Genomic DNA, 23792 nt, shown 5'->3' with positions numbered 1-23792 from the left:
TGAGTGACAGGAGGCGTGGCTATGTGAGTGACAGGAGGCGTGGCTATGTGAGTGACAGGAGGCGTGGCTATGTGAGTGACAGGGGGCGTGGCTATGTGAGTGACAGGAGGCGTGGCTATGTGAGTGACAGGGGGCGTGGCTATGTGAGTGACAGGGGGCGTGGCTATGTGAGTGACAGGAGGCGTGGCTATGTGAGTGAAAGGGGGCGTGGCTATGTGAGTGACAGGAGGCGTGGCTATGTGAGTGACAGGAGGCGTGGCTATGTGAGTGACAGGAGGCGTGGCTATGTGAGTGACAGGAGGCGTGGCAATGTGAGTGACAGGAGGCTATGTGAGCCCTGTAGTGCAGTGAGTGACAGGAGGCATGGCTATGTGAGTGACAGGAGGCGTGGCTATGTGAGTGACAGGAGGCGTGGCTATGTGAGTGACAGGAGGCGTGGCAATGTGAGTGACAGGAGGCTATGTGAGTGACAGGGGGCGTGGCTATGTGAGTGACAGGAGGCTATGTGAGCCCTGTAGTGCAGTGTGTCTGTTAACTCTCTGCTGGAGAACAGAGGGCGAGAAGGCGCAGCTGCTACTGGTGCCTCGATACTGCAGAGAATGATTATTGAACCGTTTAAAATATTCAGTATCGATGTGTATTCTTTTATTTTATTTTTAACAATACCAGTAGGTTTAGGTGTTGTCTCCAAATAATTTGTCTCCCCTTGATGTATATACAGGTTGAGTTTTGGAGCAGGGCTTTGGAGCTGAGCGGCGCTCGTCCAGCTCATGGGCTAACCCTAACCCTGACATTAGGCTAACCCTAACCCTGACATTAGGCTAACCCTAACCCTGACATTAGGCTAACCCTAACCCTGACATTAGGCTAACCCTAACCCTGACATTAGGCTAACCCTAACCCTGACATTAGGCTAACCCTGACATTAGGCTAACCCTAACCCTGACATTAGGCTAACCCTAACCCTGACATTAGGCTAACTCTAACATTAGGCTAACCCTAACCCTGACATTAGGCTAACCCTAACCCTGACATTAGGCTAACCCTAACATTAGGCTAACCCTAACCCTGACATTAGGCTAACCCTAACATTAGGCTAACCCTAACCCTGACATTAGGCTAACCCTAACCCTGACATTAGGCTAACCCTAACATTAGGCTAACCCTAACATTAGGCTAACCCTAACCCTGACATTAGGCTAACCCTAACCCTGACATTAGGCTAACCCTAACCCTAACATTAGGCTAACCCTGACATTAGGCTAACCCTAACCCTGACATTAGGCTAACCCTAACCCTAACATTAGGCTAACCCTAACCCTAACATTAGACTAACCCTAACCCTGACATTTGGCTAACCCTGACATTAGGCTAACCCTAACATTAGGCTAACCCTAACCCTGACATTTGGCTAACCCTAACCCTGACATTTGGCTAACCCTGACATTAGGCTAACCCTAACCCTGACATTTGGCTAACCCTGACATTAGGCTAACCCTAACCCTAACATTAGGCTAACCCTAACCCTAACATTTGGCTAACCCTGACATTAGGCTAACCCTAACCCTGACATTTGGCTAACCCTAACCCTGACATTTGGCTAACCCTGACATTAGACTAACCCTAACCCTAACATTAGGCTAACCCTAACCCTAACATAAGGCTAACCCTAACCCTAACATTAGGCTAACCCTAACCCTGACATTTGGCTAACCCTGACATTAGGCTAACCCTAACATGGAACAAATGTCTGCTGCCAATTTCAACATATTCTGTAGAATCACCCATTTAAGGTTTATTCAGTGTCAGAGTCATTTGTTGGTAATTTGCCTTTTTTCTTCCTTCCTTTTTGAATTGCATTGCTTTGGTCTTTTGCAAAAAAACATTAAAGACCTAACTTACAAATGATTGATTACCCAGAATCCATGTCCTGAGGCTGGCTCTCCCTTTCTCTCTAAAATAAGCTTCTGGTGGATTACAAGGTAAGAAAAACCTATTAACTTTATAACATTCTGTGACCAAGATTCAGCAGGGTTAGTTCATACATTTAGAAAACGAGTTCCCATCCTCGCACGCACACGTGTGTCTGTATGATATATGTTTTGTTTTTGTATATTTGGATTATTTTATCGATATTGTCATAAAATACAATGCATCTGTTTTTGCTTTTTTAATGCCTGCATCCGACTGTTCACTTCATCCTTCCAGGCTGATGGCAACAGGTTACAAACGTCCTTTGGAGGAGAAGGACCTGTGGTCCCTGAATCCAAAAGACTGCTCCCAGATAGTAGTCCCTCACCTGGAGCGATATTGGCATGCAGAATGCCGAAAGGCCAACAGGTCAGGAGTTGCACCTAGGACAAATAGCTCAAATATCTTTTAATGTCTAACATTCATTACATGCAATATTGAGGAGATTAACATTTTGCCAGAATTTTGAGCTTGTACATACAAACATGGACCACAATACACTGCATTGTTTGCATCTTGCTCATACTTAATAAATGTGCTAGCTGATACAAAGTATTATAAAGTGGGCGTGAGCCATAGGAGAAAATGGCTCCTTCTTAAATCTTAGCGTTTGAATCAAGCTAAACCAGGGGGTCCCTTATTGTCTGTTTTGGGGAGATTGGCAAAAACATTGAATTTTACTTCTGTTTTCACTAAATTAAGGTAAATAAAATGTTGATGAACATATAAGACATATTACCACCAATATGGGGAAAACAACCAACTTATTCTAGCACCTGCGACAGACATGCAGTAGAATGTTAGGTGTGTGTAGCACCAGATATCAGCTCAAGCCACAAAGCGCCTGCAAAAAGTAGCGTTTGAAACATCGTCATTCCTTATACCCCAGTGGCAGGCAGATGCAGTGACATATTACATTACAAAATATATGGTCTGTTTATACCATACAAGAGATTTAGATATAATTTTTGTCCAAAGTGCCCAACCATATCCTTAGAGTGCCGTTGTTTCCCAGACCATCGGACTACACCCTTAATGTATTGAACTGTATCGGTATATAGGATCAAGTGATCTGAAGGCTTTGCACTTCTGGGCATTCTTTTGCAAAGTTAATTTATTTGAGTACCATTAAATCATGTTCACTGTTTATGTTAAAACAGGTTGCCTGATGTGCCATTCTGTGTTGATGTTTTTGTGAACTAAAATTAAGCCAATCAAGAGGGATATTTTCATTGCAATGTTGTTTTATCCAAATGTGTTCTTAGGCCAGAGGAAAACACCATGTACTCTGCTCATCGTGGCTCTCATGGTGAGGGAAAGGAAGGACGGCAAAGGGATGAGTCTGAGATTCTTCTTGTCAGAAACCCTCTGAAAAAGGGCAAGCCATCCCTTTTGTGGGCATTGTGCCGGACCTTCGGTCCCCACTTCCTCGTCTCCTCTTTCTACAAAATGATCCAGGATGTCCTCATGTTTGTTGGACCTGAGATCCTCCGGTAAGTCACCGTCATGTCGTTCATTCTGATGTCCTTTGGCGCTTTGTTATGTGATGTCTGTTTTTTTGTTTTCATATGTGTATATATGCTTCAAGTGTCAGGTTAATTTTCAAGTTATCAATGACGAGTACTAGCCAATGAGAGGCAGAGTAGGGCGGGTCACTAGCCAATGAGAGGGAGAGTAGGGCGGGTCATGACTTCACCCTCCGTCGGTTAAACTCTAACTGCTAGCTCCGCCTCCAGTCAGCCTGGAGAACACACTGTAAGGCTAGCTCCGCCTCCAGGCAGAGAACACACTGTAAGGCTAGCTCCGCCTCCAGGCAGAGAACACACTGTAAGGCTAGCGCCGCCTCCAGGCAGCCTGGAGAACACACTGTAAGGCTAGCTCCGCCTCCAGGCAGAGAACACACTGTAAGGCTAGCTCCGCCTCCAGGCAGAGAACACACTGTAAGGCTAGCTCCGCCTCCAGGCAGAGAACACACTGTAAGGCTAGCTCCGCCTCCAGGCAGAGAACACACTGTAAGCAGCCTGTTTTATAGAAGTAATTATGCGTGTGATAAGGTTAGCTTGTCAACTTAAAGAGCCAGTGAATCGACTGTTTTGGCTGGTATTCGAACACTGAGATAAAAAAATGAGTTTTAGGAAAGAGGGGGGCGTGTTATCCCCATTGTTGTGACCCACGAAAACGTTAATTTTTTTAGTACCGTCGTTGTGAAACTGTTATGAGTGTTATAATGAGCAAAGTTGTACGTGAAATCCGCCACACAACGTAGGGATATACTATAGGTGGGAAGCCTAACCCTGACTCGGACGCGGATATTAAATAAACCGCTGCTCAGACTGAGCCTCACCATCCACACACCGTTATACGCGTTACACGATAAGTGTCCGAAAAGCTCCACTTCTTCTTGGACACCGCAGTCAGCCTCTGCCCAGACAGAGCATCGCCAGACAGAGCTCCACACAGCACCAGACAGAGCTCCACACAGCACCAGACAGAGCTCCACACAGCACCAGACAGAGCTCCACACAGCACCAGACAGAGCTCCACACAGCACCAGACAGAGCTCCACACGGGACCAGACAGAGCTCCACACAGGACCAGACAGAGCTCCACACAGCACCAGACAGAGCTCCACACAGCACCAGACAGAGCTCCACACAGCACCAGACAGAGCTCCACACATCACCAGACAGAGCTCCACACAGCACCAGACAGAGCTCCACACAGCACCAGACAGAGCTCCACACAGCACCAGACAGAGCTCCACACGGGACCAGACAGAGCTCCACACGGGACCAGACAGAGCTCCACACAGCACCAGACAGAGCTCCACACATCACCAGACAGAGCTCCACACAGCACCAGACAGAGCTCCACATGGGCCCAGACAGAGCTCCACAAGGGACCAGACAGAGCATCACCAGACAGAGCTCCACATGGGACCAGACAGAGCATCACCAGACAGAGCTCCACATGGGACCAGACAGAGCATCACCAGACAGAGCTCCACACGGGACCCTTTGGTCACATAAGAACGCCACCTGCGTTCAGCAGGTGGAGTTGACGTAGTGTTTTGGGGAGAATGGCAAAAAGGATTTCATATTTTTTTCTCTAAATTGGGGACCTCTTTCACTCATAGTGATAAAGGGGCATAGATAACGATGTTGACGATCATATAAGACAAATTTCCATGTAAAAAAGCACCTCTCCATCGACCTGCTCGGCAGATACAAGAGTTAGTCTCTGACCTGTGTGGCCTGTAGGGCTGGTTAGTGTAACCGCTCATTGTTATGAACAAGGTTAACAACAAGTCTGTGTTCTTCTTTCTAAACTTAACTTAAAATTGATATCAGGACTATTAATTATTCAATTTAAATTTTAGATTGTTATCAGTGAGCTATTATGGCGTTTCTATAGTTGTATAGTAAATTCCCGTCGTAAACATTGCTCTTGCTACTCAATATAAATATGTTATTTATATCATAACTTAAAAAGAATGATGACGGTAACATCTGTATTTATATAGAGATGAATAAGAATAATTTGGAATGCAAATAGGGTATCGCAAGGTATGCCCCTTAAACCCAGTCTCACCAGAATGTAGTATAACTATAGTATAGGATATAGGGGTGAGAAAAATAATAGATTCTTCGATGCATCGCGATTCTCTCTAGAACGATTCCGTCTCGATGCAGAAAAATGTATAATCTGAAACAAATTTAATTTGTTCGCCTGCTGCAGAGCACTACAGAAAACTCCTTTCTGCCTGTGGGTTCTCTGCGCAGAGAACAGACTTTATCTAATATAAAATATAAGATAAGGTAATTCATCTGTTGATTGTCTTTAATGATCATCATACAAGTAGGAAGTGATTAGCAAACTCTGAGTAGCAAACTCAGATATGTATATATATGTATATATTTGAAAATCCTGCATGGAAATGTACATTAAAAAATTGTTGCATCGAGATGCATCAATAATAGTTTTATAATCTAATCGTTGACCTCTGAATCGAATCGTGAGGTGCCAAGAGATTCCCACCCCTAATAGTACACTATATAGTATAACTGTTGGTCCACAGTGGAAAACGCAATCTATTTACAATAACGGCTCTAAACATGTGACATGCCGATGTTTTTTTGGCCTATTCTTTTCAATGGGCCTGCGTCCACGTCACGTGACTGTCATGGCTGCTATGGTGGTTGCTATGGACGCTGCTATTGGTCAGAACATCATCTCTTATTAAGCGCAGAAGTAGAAGCAAGAGTGGAAGGCGATTTGAAAAAAACCTGATATTTTAAAGTTTTCTCTAAACAAACTAAAATATACAGCCTATCTTTTGCAATCTCCTAATAAACCGATTTATCTACGGTATAAATTAAGACCCTGTCTTTTGTGATGTTATTTTGCATCTTGCCTGCTACTGGGGCCCTTTCTTGTCATAAGGATAATTCTGCCTCCAAGGTTACCTGCTTCTTTGCAGACACTTTGTGGCTTGAGCTGGCATCTGCAATTCTTGGGGCTGCATACTCATGCCAGTCCACCGCATGTCTGTCGCAGGTTCTGGAATAAGTTGTCTGTTTTCCCCATAAAGGTGGTAATCTATCTTACATGATTGTCAACATAGTAATCTATGCCATTTTATCACTGTTACTGAAATATGACCTTAATTTAGGGTAAACAAGAATAGAATCCTATGTTTTTGTCATTCCACCCAGAACACTAGGGTAAGGGTCAGAGAGGATTAAGCTATTTGGACATTTTTTGGACATTTTTTGGACATAACGCGGTGTGTGTGTGTGTGTGTGTGTGGATGTGTGGAGCTCTGTCTGAGCAGCGATTTATTTGGATGTCAGAGTAAGGGTTAAGCTTTCCACCAACGCCACGGTGGGTCTAATTTTTATACACAATAACGTTACAAAAAATGTATCCCGAGCTCTCTGCACAAAACTGATTTTTAAACAAATATGAATATATCTGAGTATATAACTTTTATCATTTGCAGTTTTTCGCTTCGGTCATTTCACAGTAAGCTGTAAACAGTAAACTGTTGGACAGTAAAATGCTAATTAATCAATAAAATTAAAAGAATTGCCGGGCCCTAATCAGAAATGGGAAAAATCCCTAATTATGGACTAAACGGCATAGACCGTCCTGCCTACTGTCCTTAAACAACCCAACTTGGACCCTACAGAATCAGACCCGTCTCTAATATCCCATTCTTGAAAGTCATTTGAGACTTTAGAGGATAAACTGCAGCATAGAGTGAGAAACCACTGTTATGCAGACTCCATTCATAGCTATCTACGTTCCTCCTCAGATTCTATTACATTTACATTCAGGGCATTTAGCAAATGCTTTTATCCAAAGCGACTTACCGGTTCAGCAGGTTTTTGTTGGGTGTCTTTCTCATGGAAAACTTGAGCCGGGGATCGAACTAGCAATCTTCCGGTTACAAGTCAACTCGCTCTGGCTCCTGAGACAGCCCGTCTCCAAGAGATTAAAGAGTGGATGTTTTTCATCTTCCATCTTCCTTCAGCTTAATTTTGGAAAAACTGAAATTATCCTAGTATGTCTACAATGTGTCCAGGGCAACTTTATTTATATAGCACTTTTCATGCACAAAGCAGACTCAAAGTGCTTCACATAGAAACATTGTCATACAATAACATTAAATAATAGATAAGTAAAAGAAAACATAGGGAAAGTTAAAAAATGAGTAGTAAAATAAAAAGATAGAAAATAAAGAAAAAGTTAAAAAAGCATTTTAGAAAGTGCAATGTATTTAAGAAAAAACTGTCTCTAGTATCAGATCAACAGTCTCTAGTATCAGATCAACAGTCTCTCTAGTATCAGATCAACAGTCTCTCTAGTATCAGATCAACAGTCTCTAGTATCAGATCAACAGTCTCTCTAGTATCAGATCAACAGTCTCTCTAGTATCAGATCAACAGTCTCTCTAGTATCAGATCAACAGTCTCTAGTATCAGATCAACAGTCTCTCTAGTATCAGATCAACAGTCTCTCTAGTATCAGATCAACAGTCTCTCTAGTATCAGATCAACAGTCTCTCTGGTATCAGATCAACAGTCTCTCTGGTATCAGATCAACAGTCTCTCTAGTATCAGATCAACAGTCTCTCTAGTATCAGATCAACAGTCTCTCTAGTATCAGATCAACAGTCTCTCTGGTATCAGATCAACAGTCTCTCTGGTATCAGATCAACAGTCTCTCTGGTATCAGATCAACAGTCTCTAGTATCAGATCAACAGTCTCTCTAGTATCAGATCAACAGTCTCTCTGGTATCAGATCAACAGTCTCTCTAGTATCAGATCAACAGTCTCTCTGGTATCAGATCAACAGTCTCTAGTATCAGATCAACAGTCTCTCTGGTATCAGATCAACAGTCTCTCTGGTATCAGATCAACAGTCTCTCTGGTATCAGATCAACAGTCTCTCTGGTATCAGATCAACAGTCTCTAGTATCAGATCAACAGTCTCTCTAGTATCAGATCAACAGTCTCTCTAGTATCAGATCAACAGTCTCTCTGGTATCAGATCAACAGTCTCTCTAGTATCAGATCAACAGTCTCTCTAGTATCAGATCAACAGTCTCTCTGGTATCAGATCATGTTTCTCTCTGGTCACATTTATACAGTGTTTATTCAGTGATTTAGCAGAAAGCTAAAGCAAACAATAAAATATAGTGCTTGTGCCTTAATTGAAATTTGCAATGATTTGTACAAATGCATGCATATTTATATATTATATATATATTATATATATATTTATATATTATTCAAGTTTTACATTTTGCCTAAATACCTAGATTACTAGATAACTCGATTTTCTAAAATAATTAAAGTTCCTTGAGATATCTTGATTTGTATCACTCAGTATAAAACAAAGGTTGTTCTTATTATCTACATTTTATGGAGACTGAAGACCATGTTTGAAAGGGCTGTGCTTTCAAATATCTCCAAAAGCCATACCTATGATGTAAAGATGGGTGGTAACCCTAACCCTAACCCTGGAGGTTAATGGGTAACCCTACGGGTGGTAACCCTAACCCTAACCCTGGAGGTTAATGGGTCATAGTTTTGTGCAAACCTGCTTCTTGACAAATGGAGGAATGGAAAATGTGTTGCCCAGAACTGATCTACACAAGAGTGTTTAAAGATAAATGTGTGATTGTTACTTCATCACTTTTGTTTTTGTTAATCTGTGTGGTAATTTGTGTTAGTTGTTTGCAGGCAGCCCATATTTTATTAACAAGGACAATTGTTAAAAAAAAAGCTGGAAAAAAAATAAGAAGCCTTTAACTTACTTCAATGGTAAATGTTACATATTTATAAATATTTTGTATCATATATATTTAAGCAACAAAAGTTAATTAAAATAGATTCAATATTTCAAACAAATCCTGTAGTCAGGACTGGATAAGAGACCTGATGAAACGTCTGATCTGATTAATCTGTTAATATTCATATATATGGTAAAGTGGACATGTAATTTAGTTACTCTATACGTAATATGATTCAATTATGAATCTTATGGAATAAGAGATGATTTAAAAATTATCACAGATTTATTTTCTCTTATTTCTCTTCTCTATTTTCTCTTAATTTCAAAACCTTTGACACAGATAAAATTTATTTAAAAATATTGTAACATGTTTTTTTAGGAGCATGGGAATTCCAAGCATTTCTGTATTGTACTTAATTTATTTGATATAGCTATAGTGAGACATATGTAAGGTAAAACGTTTAACCCTCATTAGCAAAAAGTTATGTAGTCACCCATATATTGTCAGTGTGACTTGTTAAAGTATCAATACTTAATCAATACAATTGACCATCTTGTTTCTCCCGCAGGTTACTTATTCACTTTGTCAACAATGCTGATGCTCCCGCCTGGCACGGCTTCTTTTACACTGCACTACTGTTAATGTGCACCTCCGTGCAGACACTCATCTTACAGAAGTACTTCCACGTCTGTTTTGTCACAGGCATGCGTCTGCGCACAGCAGTCATTGGAGCAGTCTACAGAAAGGTAAAAGCAACGGAAAACCAATGACAAAACTAACTAAGACATTTTCTCAGTAGAGCACAGACCGCACAGGCCCCCTTCAGAGACCACAACCCTCAGTGCATATGGTCTAAGGAGGTTGACCGTAAATGCTTGTGAGCAACCCCTCCAGGATGGGAACACTCAGTGTATGCTTTGCCTTTATGAAAGCAGGGAATTAGACGATATGCTGCACGCTGGACAGCTTCCCTCTTCTCTCCATTGACAGTTGTAGGAAACAAGACCACTGTATGTCTACGTACAATATGTACAGTCTGCATTACAGATTAAATGCATTATTTTCTCAGAATGCGTTGTCTTGTCTTTTAAGTCTGAGTAAATATAAACTACACAAATGCAGAGAAATGTGAATGCATTCAATATATAATGAGGATGACATGCTGGGCAAGCCATATGCTAGTGGGTGTAACCATGCAATCACCACTCACTGAACTTTGTATAAATGCAGGAAATGCACTTCACCAGGATTTCAGCCACCCTTCGATATTTGATTCCTCATATTTATTTTGTATAATCTGTCAATTGAAAATTATATTTCATGTTAAACCCAGCCATATCTCCATCGCTGAACTGTACAGACCAGATTGTATCCATCTATTGGCGGCAGCTGTCAATATGCTTAACCTAGTGGAGAAGAGATGAATGGATTCACTGCTTCATAATCATAATGTGGATTTTGTTTTATTTCGAGACAAGCTCAAACAAACAATCCTAATCCTAAAACAAGTAATGTTTCGTTTTGAATTCTCTATCAGGGTTTTTAACATGAATAGCATTACAATCTTTAAAGAGATAACCCATGTAGTTCTCAACCTCTATTGCTACCTGATGAGTAGAGGAATCCTTCCATCCCCATTGGTTGATCTATTGCTACCTGATGAGTAGAGGATCCTTCTATCCCCATTGGTTGATCTATTGCTACCCGATGAGTAGAGGAATCTCTCTATCCCCATTGGTTGATCTAGTTCCCTGTCAGTTCATACCATCATTCATACTTGTAGAAAGACACCCATAAAAAATGACAAATCAAGATCGGCTTGGTTAGAAATGAGACTCAGGTTTATAATTTGATATTGGTAACGACAATGTTTATTATGTAACTACAATTTTATTTTGCCTGTTCATAAATATGTATGTACAACTATAAAAAGTTATTACGCATTGAACAATTGACTATCTTTACAGAAAAACCAACTTTATGCCATGAAATTTGACTCCATAAAATCAACATTTTCCCTTAATTTACATTCAGGCTTTGGTTATCAGCAACACAGCCCGACGCACCTCCACGGTGGGCGAGATAGTGAACCTGATGTCAGTGGACGCCCAGCGCTTCATGGACCTCATCACCTACATCAACATGGTGTGGTCTGCTCCGCTGCAGGTCGCTCTGGCCCTGTACTTCCTCTGGCAGGTACGGGGGGGCTCAGCACACAACCGCATTGAAATGAGTACAAGTTTTAGATTGAATTATTTTAGTTTTAGAAGACATTTATTATTAGTAAGTCATACGCGTGCTTTAGTAAGTCAAACGCGCGCTCTATTAAGGTGCATGCGTGCTTTAGTAAGTCGTATGCGTGCTTTAGTAAGTCGTACGTGTGCTTTAGTAAGTCGCACGCGTGCTTTAGTAAGTCGTACGCGTGCTTTAGTCAGTCCTATGCGTGCTTTAGTAAGTCGTACATGTGCTTTAGTAAGTCGTACATGTGCTTTAGTAAGTCGTACGCGTGCTTTAGTAAGTCAAACGCGCGCTCTATTAAGGCGTATGCGTGCTTTAGTAAGTCGTACATGTGCTTTAGTAAGTCGTACGCGTGATTTAGTAAGTCGTACGCGTGCTTTAGTAAGTCGTATGGGTGCTTTAATAAGTCGTACGCGTGCTTTAGTAAGTCGTACGCGTGCTTTAGTAAGTCGTACATGTGCTTTAGTAAGTCGTACATGTGCTTTAGTAAGTCGTACGCGTGCTTTAGTAAGTCGTACACATGCTTTAGTAAGTCGTACGCGTGCTTTAGTAAGTCGTACGCGTGCTTTAGTAAGTCGTACGCGTGCTTTAGTAAGTCGCATGTGTGCTTTAGTAAGTCGTACGTGTGCTTTAGTAAGTCAAGTCAGGCTGTTTTTCAGAATTAACGAGATACCTCAACATCTCAAGAGAAGCTCTCCTTCACTTAAGAGCTCTCTTTCATGTTTTGTTTTTTTGGTTTATGTTAAAAAAATAGTGCTGCATTGTGTCCATGTGTTCATATGTTTCTCCATTTCCATTTGATACAGAATCTTGGTCCATCGGTTTTAGCAGGGGTAGCGGTGATGGTTATGATGGTGCCTGTAAACGCTGTAATCGCCATGAAAACCAAAACCTACCAGGTGGGAGATTATACATCTTTATTATATTAAATATTTAAAGCAATCATGCAACTGAACCATAGTTGCATTTTAGAATTGTATTGAATACCATACTCATAGTGTGTGTGTGTGTGTGTGTGTGTGTGTGTGTGTGTGTGTGTGTGTGTGTGTGTGTGTGTGTGTGTGTGTGTGTGTGTGTGTGTGTGTGTGTGTGTAAAACAGGTAGCTCAAATGAAGAGTAAGGATAACCGGATCAAGCTTATGAATGAGTTGCTGAATGGCATCAAGGTGCTGAAGCTGTATGCCTGGGAGCTGGCCTTCAAAGACAAGGTGACTGCTATCCGTGAGAGTGAGCTGAATGTCCTGAAGAAGACTGCCTACCTTGGAGCAGTATCCACCTTCACATGGGTCTGCGCGCCATTCATGGTAAATGCTTGTTGTGTTATTTAATTCAAATCAGTTTGAAGATTCTCTATAGCCGTTTCTCAATTCGCGTTCTCGTGTGTTCTCGTGTACTTGCGTTCTCGATAAACGTCATCAGTGGTAGCCCAAGCACTGTTCCAATTCCAAGTACGCGAGAACGCGAGTACTGTCGTAAAACCCGGAAGTGTTCTCGATGTGTTCTCGATGAGGCCGTTCCACCGAGGATGCATCGGAGGTGACTCGTGTGGACTTGGGACCGTTAAATATCCCAGAATGCATCATCGAGTCCGCTGCTGTTCCAATTGCAGGTGCGTACTCGCGTTCTCGGAAGTCTGTACTTGAAAGTCCGGACTTGCCAAGTACGTACTTCCAAGTCCGCGAGAACGTAGTCCGCGTACTTGGTATTGAGAAACGGCTTTTGTGTAATACAATGTGCCCACAATAATTGTATATTTATCACAATTAATATTATGTAGTCTATACTGGCAGGGGTCTCCAACACGTTTCTGAGTAGCTCGCTAAAGGTTCAAAGAATATTTACCGGTCCATCAATTTGGTAACAGTCACTTGGTAAACCTGTTTTGAATTTCCATCCAATCAAATTCCCAGACATCCTGCCCCCTTCTGACACTAAATGATTATTGGCCAGACAGCTGTCAATTAACGCATTCCCCTGCTAATGATCTAATGAGGCGATGTCCGCAAACAGCAAGCAGGCTCAGACCAGCTTTGACATGACCGCAGAAGATAGCCAGGCCAACAAAAGGCAAAACGAACAGTCTCTGTTTACCAAAGCCATGAAGAAGGCCAACGCAGACACAGAGCCTCCTTTAAAGTACATCCTAACTCTGGGCCCTTCACCGAGGGCAGGACTGTAAAAGAGGCGACGACTGCGGTGGCTGAAACGCTATTCAAGGACATAAAAGTAAAACAGAAATTATGTCTGCTATTGCCGATGTACAACTTGTTGCTAATACTGTGGCAAGGAGAGTGTCTGCAGATGCAGCTTATGCAGGGGCAGTTGCCGTATTGTGACCTACTGTCCAAGCTTGGGCGTGAGTTTGCAGACAGATTCAGTGACTCTGAGAAACTTGAGCCCTGGGTTTGTTGCAAACCCCTTCATGACGATTGACATAGGTGAGATTTCAGGACAGATAGCTGAACTCTTCTGTGTCAATCCTGTGGAGATGGAGATTATAGTCAGACCTCCAAAATGATGTCTGATTCTGGAACCCAGTAGAGCAAAATAAATATGAGAACCTTCACCAAGCAGCTCTGAAAATGTCTGCTTTGTTTGGGTCAACATACCTTGTGAAGCAGCTTCTTCTGACATGAATGTCATGCAATCTAAGATCAAAACAAGGCTGACAGATGAACATGTAAATGACTCCATAAAAGTGAACACTCCAGCATACACTCCAGGGACACTCCAGCACACACTCTCCTGTTGACTCCATGCATTGCCAGTCGTCTCACTGATTAGAAAAGACTGAATGCATGTAAACTACAGACAATGAAGCGAAGGAAAGTGATGATGTTATGTAAAGTGTTATTTTATGTTAAGATTATGTTATGTTATGCTGAATTTCATGTTTTGATACAAAATGTGAGTGCTGGATGTCAACATTTTGTAAATGTTCACACAAAATAAGCTAATTCAACTGGTTTGGGTGGAGATCAGCTGTGTGTGATGTTACTATTAATATAAAACACGAGTAGCACTCGGCCACTTTCATTTTACCAAATTTACTCTCAGAGGAAAAAATGTTGGCATGATCTGATTGTTGTCAATCAGATCATGCAAGTAATTACACAGAGGATTTAAATTGTGTTTCCACTCATTTAGGGAAGGAACATTTATTAACTAGGGTTGGCACTCTTAAGTCTAGATGTATACACAATGTCAGGAATAAAACTTCTAAAGTTTGGCAGCATTTCAAAATCATTAAAGATAAGAAAAAGTAAACAGCAGGTTAACTCACCTAAGTGAATTTTCCTTATTTGTTCTATAAGCTGAAATGCATCTTTCACATTTATTTAACATTTCTTGTCAGTCTTCTAAATTCTCTTTATTGATGCAGGTTTTGTCGTGATCATGTGCATAACGTGGGTCCGTCTCCACAGATACCACCCACTGTTTGATTACATAGATTAGATATTAGATAGAGATATTCTATAAATTCCAGTTTTTTATATTAGTCTAAATTATAGTATGTAAGGCTAATAGTAGCCTATAATTTCTGTCAAATTGAATGCAAATGATATGAACAGACTTGGGATTGACCCATATGGATTTTTTTAGTGCTGATACTGATTTTTTTTCATCAGCGAGTCACTCTGGAAACAAGCAATATACTCCCCAATTCCCCTGCCCCAGAACATTAACCAATCACATCGGTGTATCTGATATAGGCGGGCCAAAAGCGTTGCTGTTTTACCGACCGGATACGGCAAGAGTCTTATCTATTGGTTAGCTCCGCTGGTCTGGATACGTCACCCCTTGTATTCTTCTGATTGCTCGTAGTGTTATCCAATTGCGTGCAGTGATATTTTCAAATGCATGCTTGGTGCCGCCCCTCGAGTTGGGCCGTTTTCATTACTCGTTGCCAGACCCTACAGCTTTCGGATGTGGGTCTGGGTTTCCAGGCTAAGCCGATACTGCTTTTGCTCCCTCAATTGACATCATAAAAATGACACAATGATGATAACAAATGTTATAAGTCTCAATTTTAAAAAGAGTAAAAAATAATAATAATAAATCGGCCGATACCGATGCACGTCAAAAACGCAAATATCGGTAGGCCGATATATCGGTCGATCCCTAGAACAGACGCATACCCTGTATATGGGTGAAAGTTAACTTGTTGGTAGAGGTGGTAAGTCATTTAGCGGGAGCACTGCGGGAAATCATGCTAATTCATTTTTTTTAATTGTTCAAACCACGCAAAAGCCACAAGGAATAAAGCATAATTCTGCCGCCTATATTGAAACATATCGTATATGACTTGACACACAGTAAACGATGGGTCTGACCTGAAAATCAAAGCTGACTATGTGTAACGGATGCCAACTAGCCTGGGCTAGCTGGTGGCAGTATGTGGTAAATCCTCACACCCCTAGCCTTGAGAATGCTTCTAGCCGCTGAGTTAGAAGCCTGGGCTTTTAGCTCAGTGGTCAGAGCTCCCACGCCCATGTTGTTGTAGTTCGAGAGGTGGCAGGTTCGAGACCTGCGAGTGGTCGACCCGGCCTCTGCTACATATGCAAAATGTTAGTCGAGGACACCCCTAAGAACAACATGAGTGAGTGCTTGATGATCCATACTGAAACAAATGTATTCTAAAAGAGCAAAGTGCTACACTGCCATTGTTGATATTCATGGAAGCCAAACTAATGTTTAACATTTGTTGGGTTTGATCACCCATACCACTATTGTCCTTTTAAAGCTGTAGCCGGGGCCCATCACACAGAACAGCGTTATTAGAATGCCACGCCCAGTTTACCCTTTTTTTCCTTCCACCCGCCTATACCTGCTGCGTGCTGAGTGCAGAGCAGTGCCGCATGTCAATGCGGTGAGATGTAACACAATATTCATCAATGACCAGAATCCATTGTTAGCAGTATAGTAATAAGGTTTTTCGGTTTTTCTCCAACGAATGATAGCCATCACAAGAGTTCGGCCCTTGTGGAGTGTGGATTTTTTATTAACATAATAACTTATAAACTTATTGTTACTTTTTTTTGTAACTTTCTGCATCTCCATCTCTGCTACTACAGGTTGCCTTGTCCACCTTTACCGTGTATGTGCTGATAGATGAGCGCAATGTGCTGGATGCCCAAAAGGTCTTTGTATCCCTGGCACTCTTCAATATCCTGCGTTTTCCTCTCAACATGCTACCAATGGTCATAAGCAGCATGGTGCAGGTACGTGTGTCAAGCCTCAACTCATTCTTCAAGCTATCATTAGATTGTTCAAATGTGCTTTATTTATTTAAAAAGGAATTGTGTTAGACTTGGAACCAAACAAATCTGCAAGCTCATTCTCGTGGATGCCCTGTTTGAGCAAAAAAAATTGGATTTATTTTTATTTTTATATTATACATTTTAATAATAATAATACTAAATTGAAAAACAAATTCAAAGCCTACAGATTCTACAGCACTCCTACCTAGAGTCCGACCGATATATCAGTTCATAGTATTTTTTATTTATTGGTATCTGCGTTTAAGTTTGCCGATTTGCCAACTTTAGAAATTAAGTAAATTTAAAAACATTACTTTATATATATATACAAACACACAAACTTTATATATCATCTACTGTAGTGGTTGAACCTCTAATTTGTTAACTGAGCACATCCACGTAAACGCTCCCAACACCTCATCACGTTCTGAGGGAAGATTAGTAGCTCCTCCCCAGACAGTTATTTGGTTCCTTTTGCTGATGATTAACAGCAGATATATCGACATCTGTCATGTTTTACTCCCTAATATTGGCATTGGCCGCTCAAATTCAGTATTAGTCAAGCTCTAAAATAAATACACAAGCCTACACCAGCAACAAAAATAAAGGTATTTTTTCCTTTTTTCTTTTTCTTCTGTTTCTTTCTTCTTTTTCTTTTTCTTAATACATGCAATATATTTGATGTATTTTTTTTTGGATTAACACCAAACCCCTAAAAAAAAGTCAGACATATATCAATGTGGTGCGCTACTTCTTCTAGAGACCAGATGAAAGAATGTAATTCTAGTTATACTTTTAACATGTTGGTCAAAAAAGAGCAAAGGGTCAAACAAGACACAAAGATTTTTAACACAGGCACTTTGCAGGATGACTGAGCCATTGAAACATAGCGAGACTGCTTCAAATTTCTTTGATCTTGCTTGGGGCCGATGATTGTCTGCTCAGTCTTCCTTGTAAAGAGCTGCAGTTAGTTCTGGGACATCCAACATTTATTGCAGTCAGACCGCACTCAACCTTCTAGATCTGGGGTGAGTCCTTTGATTCAACAGGAATGTAGATTTGGGGGTCGTCCGCATAACAGTGGAAGCTAATTCTTAATTCCTAACTCATAATATGAGTTAATATAATACAAGTCCCGACCCTTGTGGAACACCAAAGCTTAGATTGCAATGCTTTGATTCTGAACCTTCAGAGAACAAATTGTTTTCTATCTTTAAGGTACGATTCAAACCAGCAAAGAGCGGAACCTTTGATTCCAACGTAGTATTCAAGACGATGAAGAAGAAGGCTGTAGTCAATTGTGTCGAAGGCAGCACTGAGGTCAAGAAACAAAAGCACAGAGCTAGCATTGGTATCCATAGTAAGAAGATAATTTACCACTCTTGTCATAGCAGTTTCAGTTGAGTAGAAAGTCCTGAACCCGGATTGAAAAGGTTAGAAAAAGTTTGCTTTGCTACAATCCTTTCTTCTACCTTGGAGAGGAAAGGAAGATTTGTTATTAGCTGAGACTTGCTGACTCATTCAGGATCCAAGCCAGGCTAAATGAGTTGCGGTTTTATCACAGCAGTCTTGGAATAGTAGTGCCCAGTCCCATGAGGAAATCTTCGGCCAAACTCCTTCTCTATTCACAATGCTTTGATCTATCAAATGAGTTACAACCGCAAAAGTTCAACTTGCCCTATGCACTGACAAGTCTTCCCAGCAGACACTGCTTTGATATCTGTTACTGTAGCTATGTGGGTCTCTACTGTACTTACAACAACATACACCCCACCACCATACGAGAGGGGTTCTAAACGGATCTATGCAGATGCACTCCGCACAAAATCACCCCAATCATTATACAATGATTAATTCATTATTATTTTATGTATCACAGAAAGACAAAATATCATATCATATCATCAAAGAATTGGGTATATCAGTGCATTTGACTATTCCTACGATAATATAAATATTGTAATCTTTTTGTGTTTTTACAAATACTTATTTTTATTTATTATGGAAAGTGCAAAAACACTTAAACACACACAAGGAAACCGGAAGTAAGCAGGTGTCCAAAAGGTTTGGCACCGCTTTGACCACGGTCAAAGTTTTTCTGTACCTTCAAAGTATTGGAAAACCTTTTAAATATTTGTTTCTCATGAACCATAAACCCAAGATATAATGTCTTTAACGTCCTGTTTCAAACCTTTTTATTGTTTAAACATAAAACAAGTTCAAAAGTGTGTTTGACTGTATTGTCCGTTATTTAGTGGTGGTGTCACACAGGTAATTTGAGTAATATTTTCATCTCTAGGCAAGTGTCTCCTTGAAGCGCCTACAAGTATTCCTGTCTCATGAAGAGCTGCAGGAAGACAGTGTGGATCGCAATACAATGACTGACTGTAAGTTTCCTCTTACTCGAGCTGTGTGTATATATTTATATGTATGTCTGTGTATATATTAGGGGTGTCCTCGAGGAAGATTTTGCATGGTTGAATCTGATTTGTCAGGCCAGACCCATCCTCGAGTGATTGTCGAATTTTATCATCTTTTTTTAAATTAGTCTCAAAATGCCTATTTTGGGACTTTTCTGGTGGTTGAACACTTGATTTTTGACATGTTGGAGAGGAAAGGACCTATTGCCTCTAATTAACTTTTCACAAAATGACGAGAAGGTGTGGATCATTTTATGTCGGCATCTGCATACGATTTGACAGAAAATGTAGGATATTAGTCTAAATAATATATAATATATTTTTTATTAATATAATTAATAACACCATCAGCCTGGGCAGATGGTACGACGCAAGCCTCAGGGACAAAGACCAAGTGCAGCAAATAAGGCAGGACATCACCAACAGTCTGGAAAACATCAACAAGACCCTACTGCCAGGGAAGCTCAAGCTCTGGTGCTTGCAATTTGGACTTCTCCCTCGGGTAACGTGGCCACTCACTATCTACGAGGTCCCAATAACTACTGTGGAGAAGATAGAGCGAACCATAACTTCATACGTGAAGAAATGGCTTGGGGTCCCACGCTGTCTGACTAACATCAGCCTCTATGGCAAAGATGTGCTTGAACTGCCTATCACAAGCCTCACTGATGAATACAAGTGCTCTAAAGTGAGACTCCATATGAAGTTGAAGGACTCCAGAGACCAGACCATCAGCAACGCTGCACCACCCCTGTTAACTGGACGGAAATGGACATCATCTGATGTGACGCAGCATGCTACGTCAGCCCTGAAGCACAATAACATTGTGGGGCATGTCCAGCTGGGAAGAGGAGGCTTTGGGCTCACGGCAAGTAAGCCAACTTGGTGTAAGGCCTCAACTTCAGAGAGGAGGAAAATGGTAGTAGAGGAGGTGCGCCGTCAGGAGGAGGCTAAAAGAAGTGCGAAGGCCGTCTCTCTTGTCAAGCAGGGATAATGGATGAGGTGGGAAGGCCTGGAGAGGAGAAAGCTCAGCTGGAGGGTGCTCTGGGAAATAGAGGCAAGCAACATCAGCTTCATCATCAGAGCTACCATGTGCTCCCATCTCCAAAAAACCTCCACCAGTAGTATGGTGAGGACCCAACCTGTGACCTCTGCCCAACTCCAGCGACTCTCAAACACATCTTGACCGGTTGTAAAACCAGCCTCACACAAGGCCACTACACCTGGAGGCACAACCAGGTCCTCAAGAATCTGGCAGCAGCTCTTGAGAGCAAGAGGAATACCACCAACTCCTTGCCCCTGAGAGCATCAAATTCCATCACAGCACCAACATTCATCCAAGAGGGACAGAAAAAGCTCAACCATCCCCCTCCCAAACCAGAAACTGGGCAGCTAGCCAAGGCCCAGGATTGGAAGATGCTAGTCGATATTGGCCAGCAACTAATCTTTCAACCTGAGATTACAGCCACCACCCTTAGGCCAGACCTGGTACTCTGGTCCCCTTCACTGAAGTCTGTCAACATTATAGAGCTCAGTCTCTCACAGTCCCATGGGAGAATTCAACCGAAGAGGCCTATGAGCGCAAGAAACTGCGCTACACAGAACTGGCAGCAGACACGCAACAACGAGGGTGGAATGCGAAAATCTATCCGGTTGAAGTGGGATGCAGAGGTTTTGTGGCTTCTTCCACCATCAGGCTGCTGAAAGACCTTGGTATTCATGGACAGGCTCTGCGACAGACAATTAGATCAGTCTCTGAAGCGGCCGAAAGAAGCAGCCAGTGGATATGGATCAAGCGGAAGGACCCTTGCTGGGCTCATAGAACAGCAACATGAACCGCTCACTAATCCTCCCCCCAACCCCCCACTTGAGAATCCAGGTCAGAACCCTCCAGGAGGAGGGTGAACAAGGTATGCAGTCAGCTCTAGTCCTGACTCAGGGAAGAGGACCCCCCTGCCTTGCATGGTCCCGTGGGCTGCGCCATTGAAACAACCAGACAACACTCATGATTGGGCATGGGACACAAGCTCAGGCTTGATCACCCTGTAGCTGGCCACCTTTGATGAGGGTGTATAGTGTTTAAAGGCCGAAACACCCCCTGATTCAATGGAACACTACTGATGATGTGTCCCGAAATTACATCCTTCCATGTCTGAGATACAGCTCCCATGCCACTCTCAACATCAAGGCAAACCTCATGTGTGAATACCATCAATTGCCACAACAGACAGTTAACATCACGTCCCGTGTTTTCATGATTCTATACATCTATGAAATCAATGAGTGGTCTCTGTTGAGATGGAGAGATCAGTTCAGTTCTGACATCCGAAAACGTTTCAGCTTATAAAACAAATGAGGCAGTATTCAATTTACACAAAGTGTAAAGTGTGTGTGTGTGTGTGTGTGTGTGTGTGTGTGTGTGTGTGTGTGTGTGTAAATTAGTGCTGTCAAACGATTAAATTATTTATAATCGCATTAATGTCAGTTAACTCGCGATTAATCAGAATTAATCACACATTTTTATCTATTCTAAATGTCCCTTGATTTTTTTTGTCCCATTATTTTTTTTCTCATTTTAATGCTCTTATCAACATGGAAAAGTGGATCGGCTTGCTTTGTGCAAATGTTATTTTTTATTGAATACAACATTGCCATATACTGTAGTGTTCAATTGTAACACTGTCCATCAATAAAAGGGTAAAAAAAAAAAAAAACGTTAATCTTGCGATAACATTTTTTACAATGGGTAAAATGGGTAACTCCGTTGATTACGCGTTTAACTGACAGCACTAATATAAATATATACTATATATGTATATTATAAAACGGGTGGCATAAATCAAGCGATCTGATTGGTTCCCAACTGTTGTATATTGAGCGTATACACACAGCTATGACGCCCGTTCAGTTTACAGAGTTCAGTATCACTCCGCGCCTACCTTGAACTGTTGTTTATTTATATATAAAAGCAATAGCATAGTTCACTGAAGCCTAAAAACATGTTGATTGCTGGAGAGGGTGGAAATGTTGTAAAGCAATAGGCACACGATGAGTGAACTCGATAGAAGGCTAAATTGCCGGCGAACCAAGCTACCGTCTTTAGCCTTCTCTCTGAAGGACGCTACCGTGTGTTGCATAGCAACCGCCGTACACTTTGCAGGCAGTCAGGAGGGACTACTTTTTTGTATTCGTTAAAAAAATGCTTTTCCGACTTTCTCGCTTTTTCAACATTGAGGGTGTCTATGACTTTCATTTCGCCATACTTATGTAACCGTTTTATAAAAGCAATAGATCACTTCAGTCAGTGGTATACGCTCATTATACTTAATGCTTATGCTTATGCTTATGCTTAATTATACAGACGCTGTGTGTGTCCTTTTATATATTCTTAAAGGACAATTTTGTTTTTTTGCCCCTGCCTGCTTCAGAATGGCTGGCTACGGGCATTCACAAACCTGTCCTTAAAACAACCCTAAACGTTTGTTTTCAGAAATGTGCAACTCACCGAGTGGTTAGTGGTGTTCGTTGATGTTCCAAATCAAGTATCGTAGGGAAATACAGTTTCTGTCGTGTTTTATTTGGCATTTTGTAAATCCTATTGAAACGGAAACCGGACCAGAACCGGAAACGGAAATGGGGTTGTTTACGTTTGGTTGTAGTCTTTTCGCTCGGTTCTCCGTATCAACAGTAGGGCTATACCGAGCGAAAAAGACTACAACCAGCCCCTCTTTCTGTTTCCGGTCAACCAGCAATGAGTCTTCCAACAGAAATCAATGGATTTACAAAATGCCAAATAAGAGTTGCACATTTCTGAAAACAAACGTTGAGGGTTGTTTTAAGGACAGGTTTGTGAATGCCCGTAACCAGCCATTCTGAAGCAGGCAGGGCGATTCTGAGCCAAATACCCGAGACAGGACCAATAGTCAAAATTTCGGTGTCAACCACTCTATTTCATCCTAGACAAACCAGAAAGGGGCCTCAATGTTCAAAATACTGCAATTGTCCATAAATTATTTTTCTCTTCATTTTGCAGCATCCAACAGTATCTCTATTGTTGATGGGGTATTCAGTTGGTCTAGAACTGAAACATCAACACTGAGGAGGTTTGTTCTACACAGTAAACTGTAAAGTGTTCCATTGGTGTCACTATTGGTACAATAATGTGTCTGGTAACATTTCATTCAGCATTATGCTGCTGATTGGGTCTCCACCCTTCAAATACTAGGAAGTGAAACTATGTGATTCCTCTGTGGCTACAGGCTGAATGTTCGTATCCGAGAGGGCTCCTTGGTGGCTGTCGTTGGACATGTAGGATCCGGGAAGTCCTCGCTACTCTCGGCCCTGCTTGGAGAAATTCCAAAAATTGAAGGAACTGTGGCTGTTAAGGTTTTTAATTTTCTGACTGATATAGCTGCATTTCGATCAACTTGAATCAATCATTATGAAATTCTATTTTGATGTGAACCCAAAAGACTAATTGAGTAATTGACCACCCTATTCAGACCTACAGTATTTTATCCATCCAGGTCTAATTGGTATAATTAATCTATAATAACGCAAATTTTAGGATTGACAAAACCTGCTGCAAGTTTATAAAA

The 23792-nt window shown here is 41.5% G+C and overlaps 1 protein-coding gene across 3 annotated transcripts in view; it reads left to right on the top strand.

Moving 5' to 3' along the window:
* The window catches only part of abcc1 (ATP binding cassette subfamily C member 1 (ABCC1 blood group)), a 60545-nt gene that overhangs the window by 21552 nt on the left and 15201 nt on the right, over window positions 1-23792 (top strand). For all 3 annotated transcript variants that reach the window (XR_014633656.1, XM_084469426.1, XM_084469427.1), the window contains exons 6-16: window positions 1921-1982; window positions 2209-2340; window positions 3237-3464; window positions 9844-10021; window positions 11310-11471; window positions 12320-12412; window positions 12614-12817; window positions 16589-16735; window positions 19074-19161; window positions 23228-23297; window positions 23454-23580. Coding sequence is in view for 2 of the 3 variants with exons in the window: in XM_084469426.1 (XP_084325552.1) it covers window positions 1921-1982; window positions 2209-2340; window positions 3237-3464; window positions 9844-10021; window positions 11310-11471; window positions 12320-12412; window positions 12614-12817; window positions 16589-16735; window positions 19074-19161; window positions 23228-23297; window positions 23454-23580 (1491 nt within the window). In the remaining variant the exon portion in view is untranslated. The remainder of the gene's footprint in view (window positions 1-1920; window positions 1983-2208; window positions 2341-3236; window positions 3465-9843; window positions 10022-11309; window positions 11472-12319; window positions 12413-12613; window positions 12818-16588; window positions 16736-19073; window positions 19162-23227; window positions 23298-23453; window positions 23581-23792) is intronic.

Source organism: Micromesistius poutassou (genome assembly GCF_964030765.1).
Source record: "Micromesistius poutassou genome assembly, chromosome: 6".
Lineage (NCBI taxonomy): Eukaryota > Metazoa > Chordata > Actinopteri > Gadiformes > Gadidae > Micromesistius > Micromesistius poutassou.
Note: the sequence above shows the minus strand (reverse complement) of the source record. Positions and strands in the feature narration are given on the sequence as shown.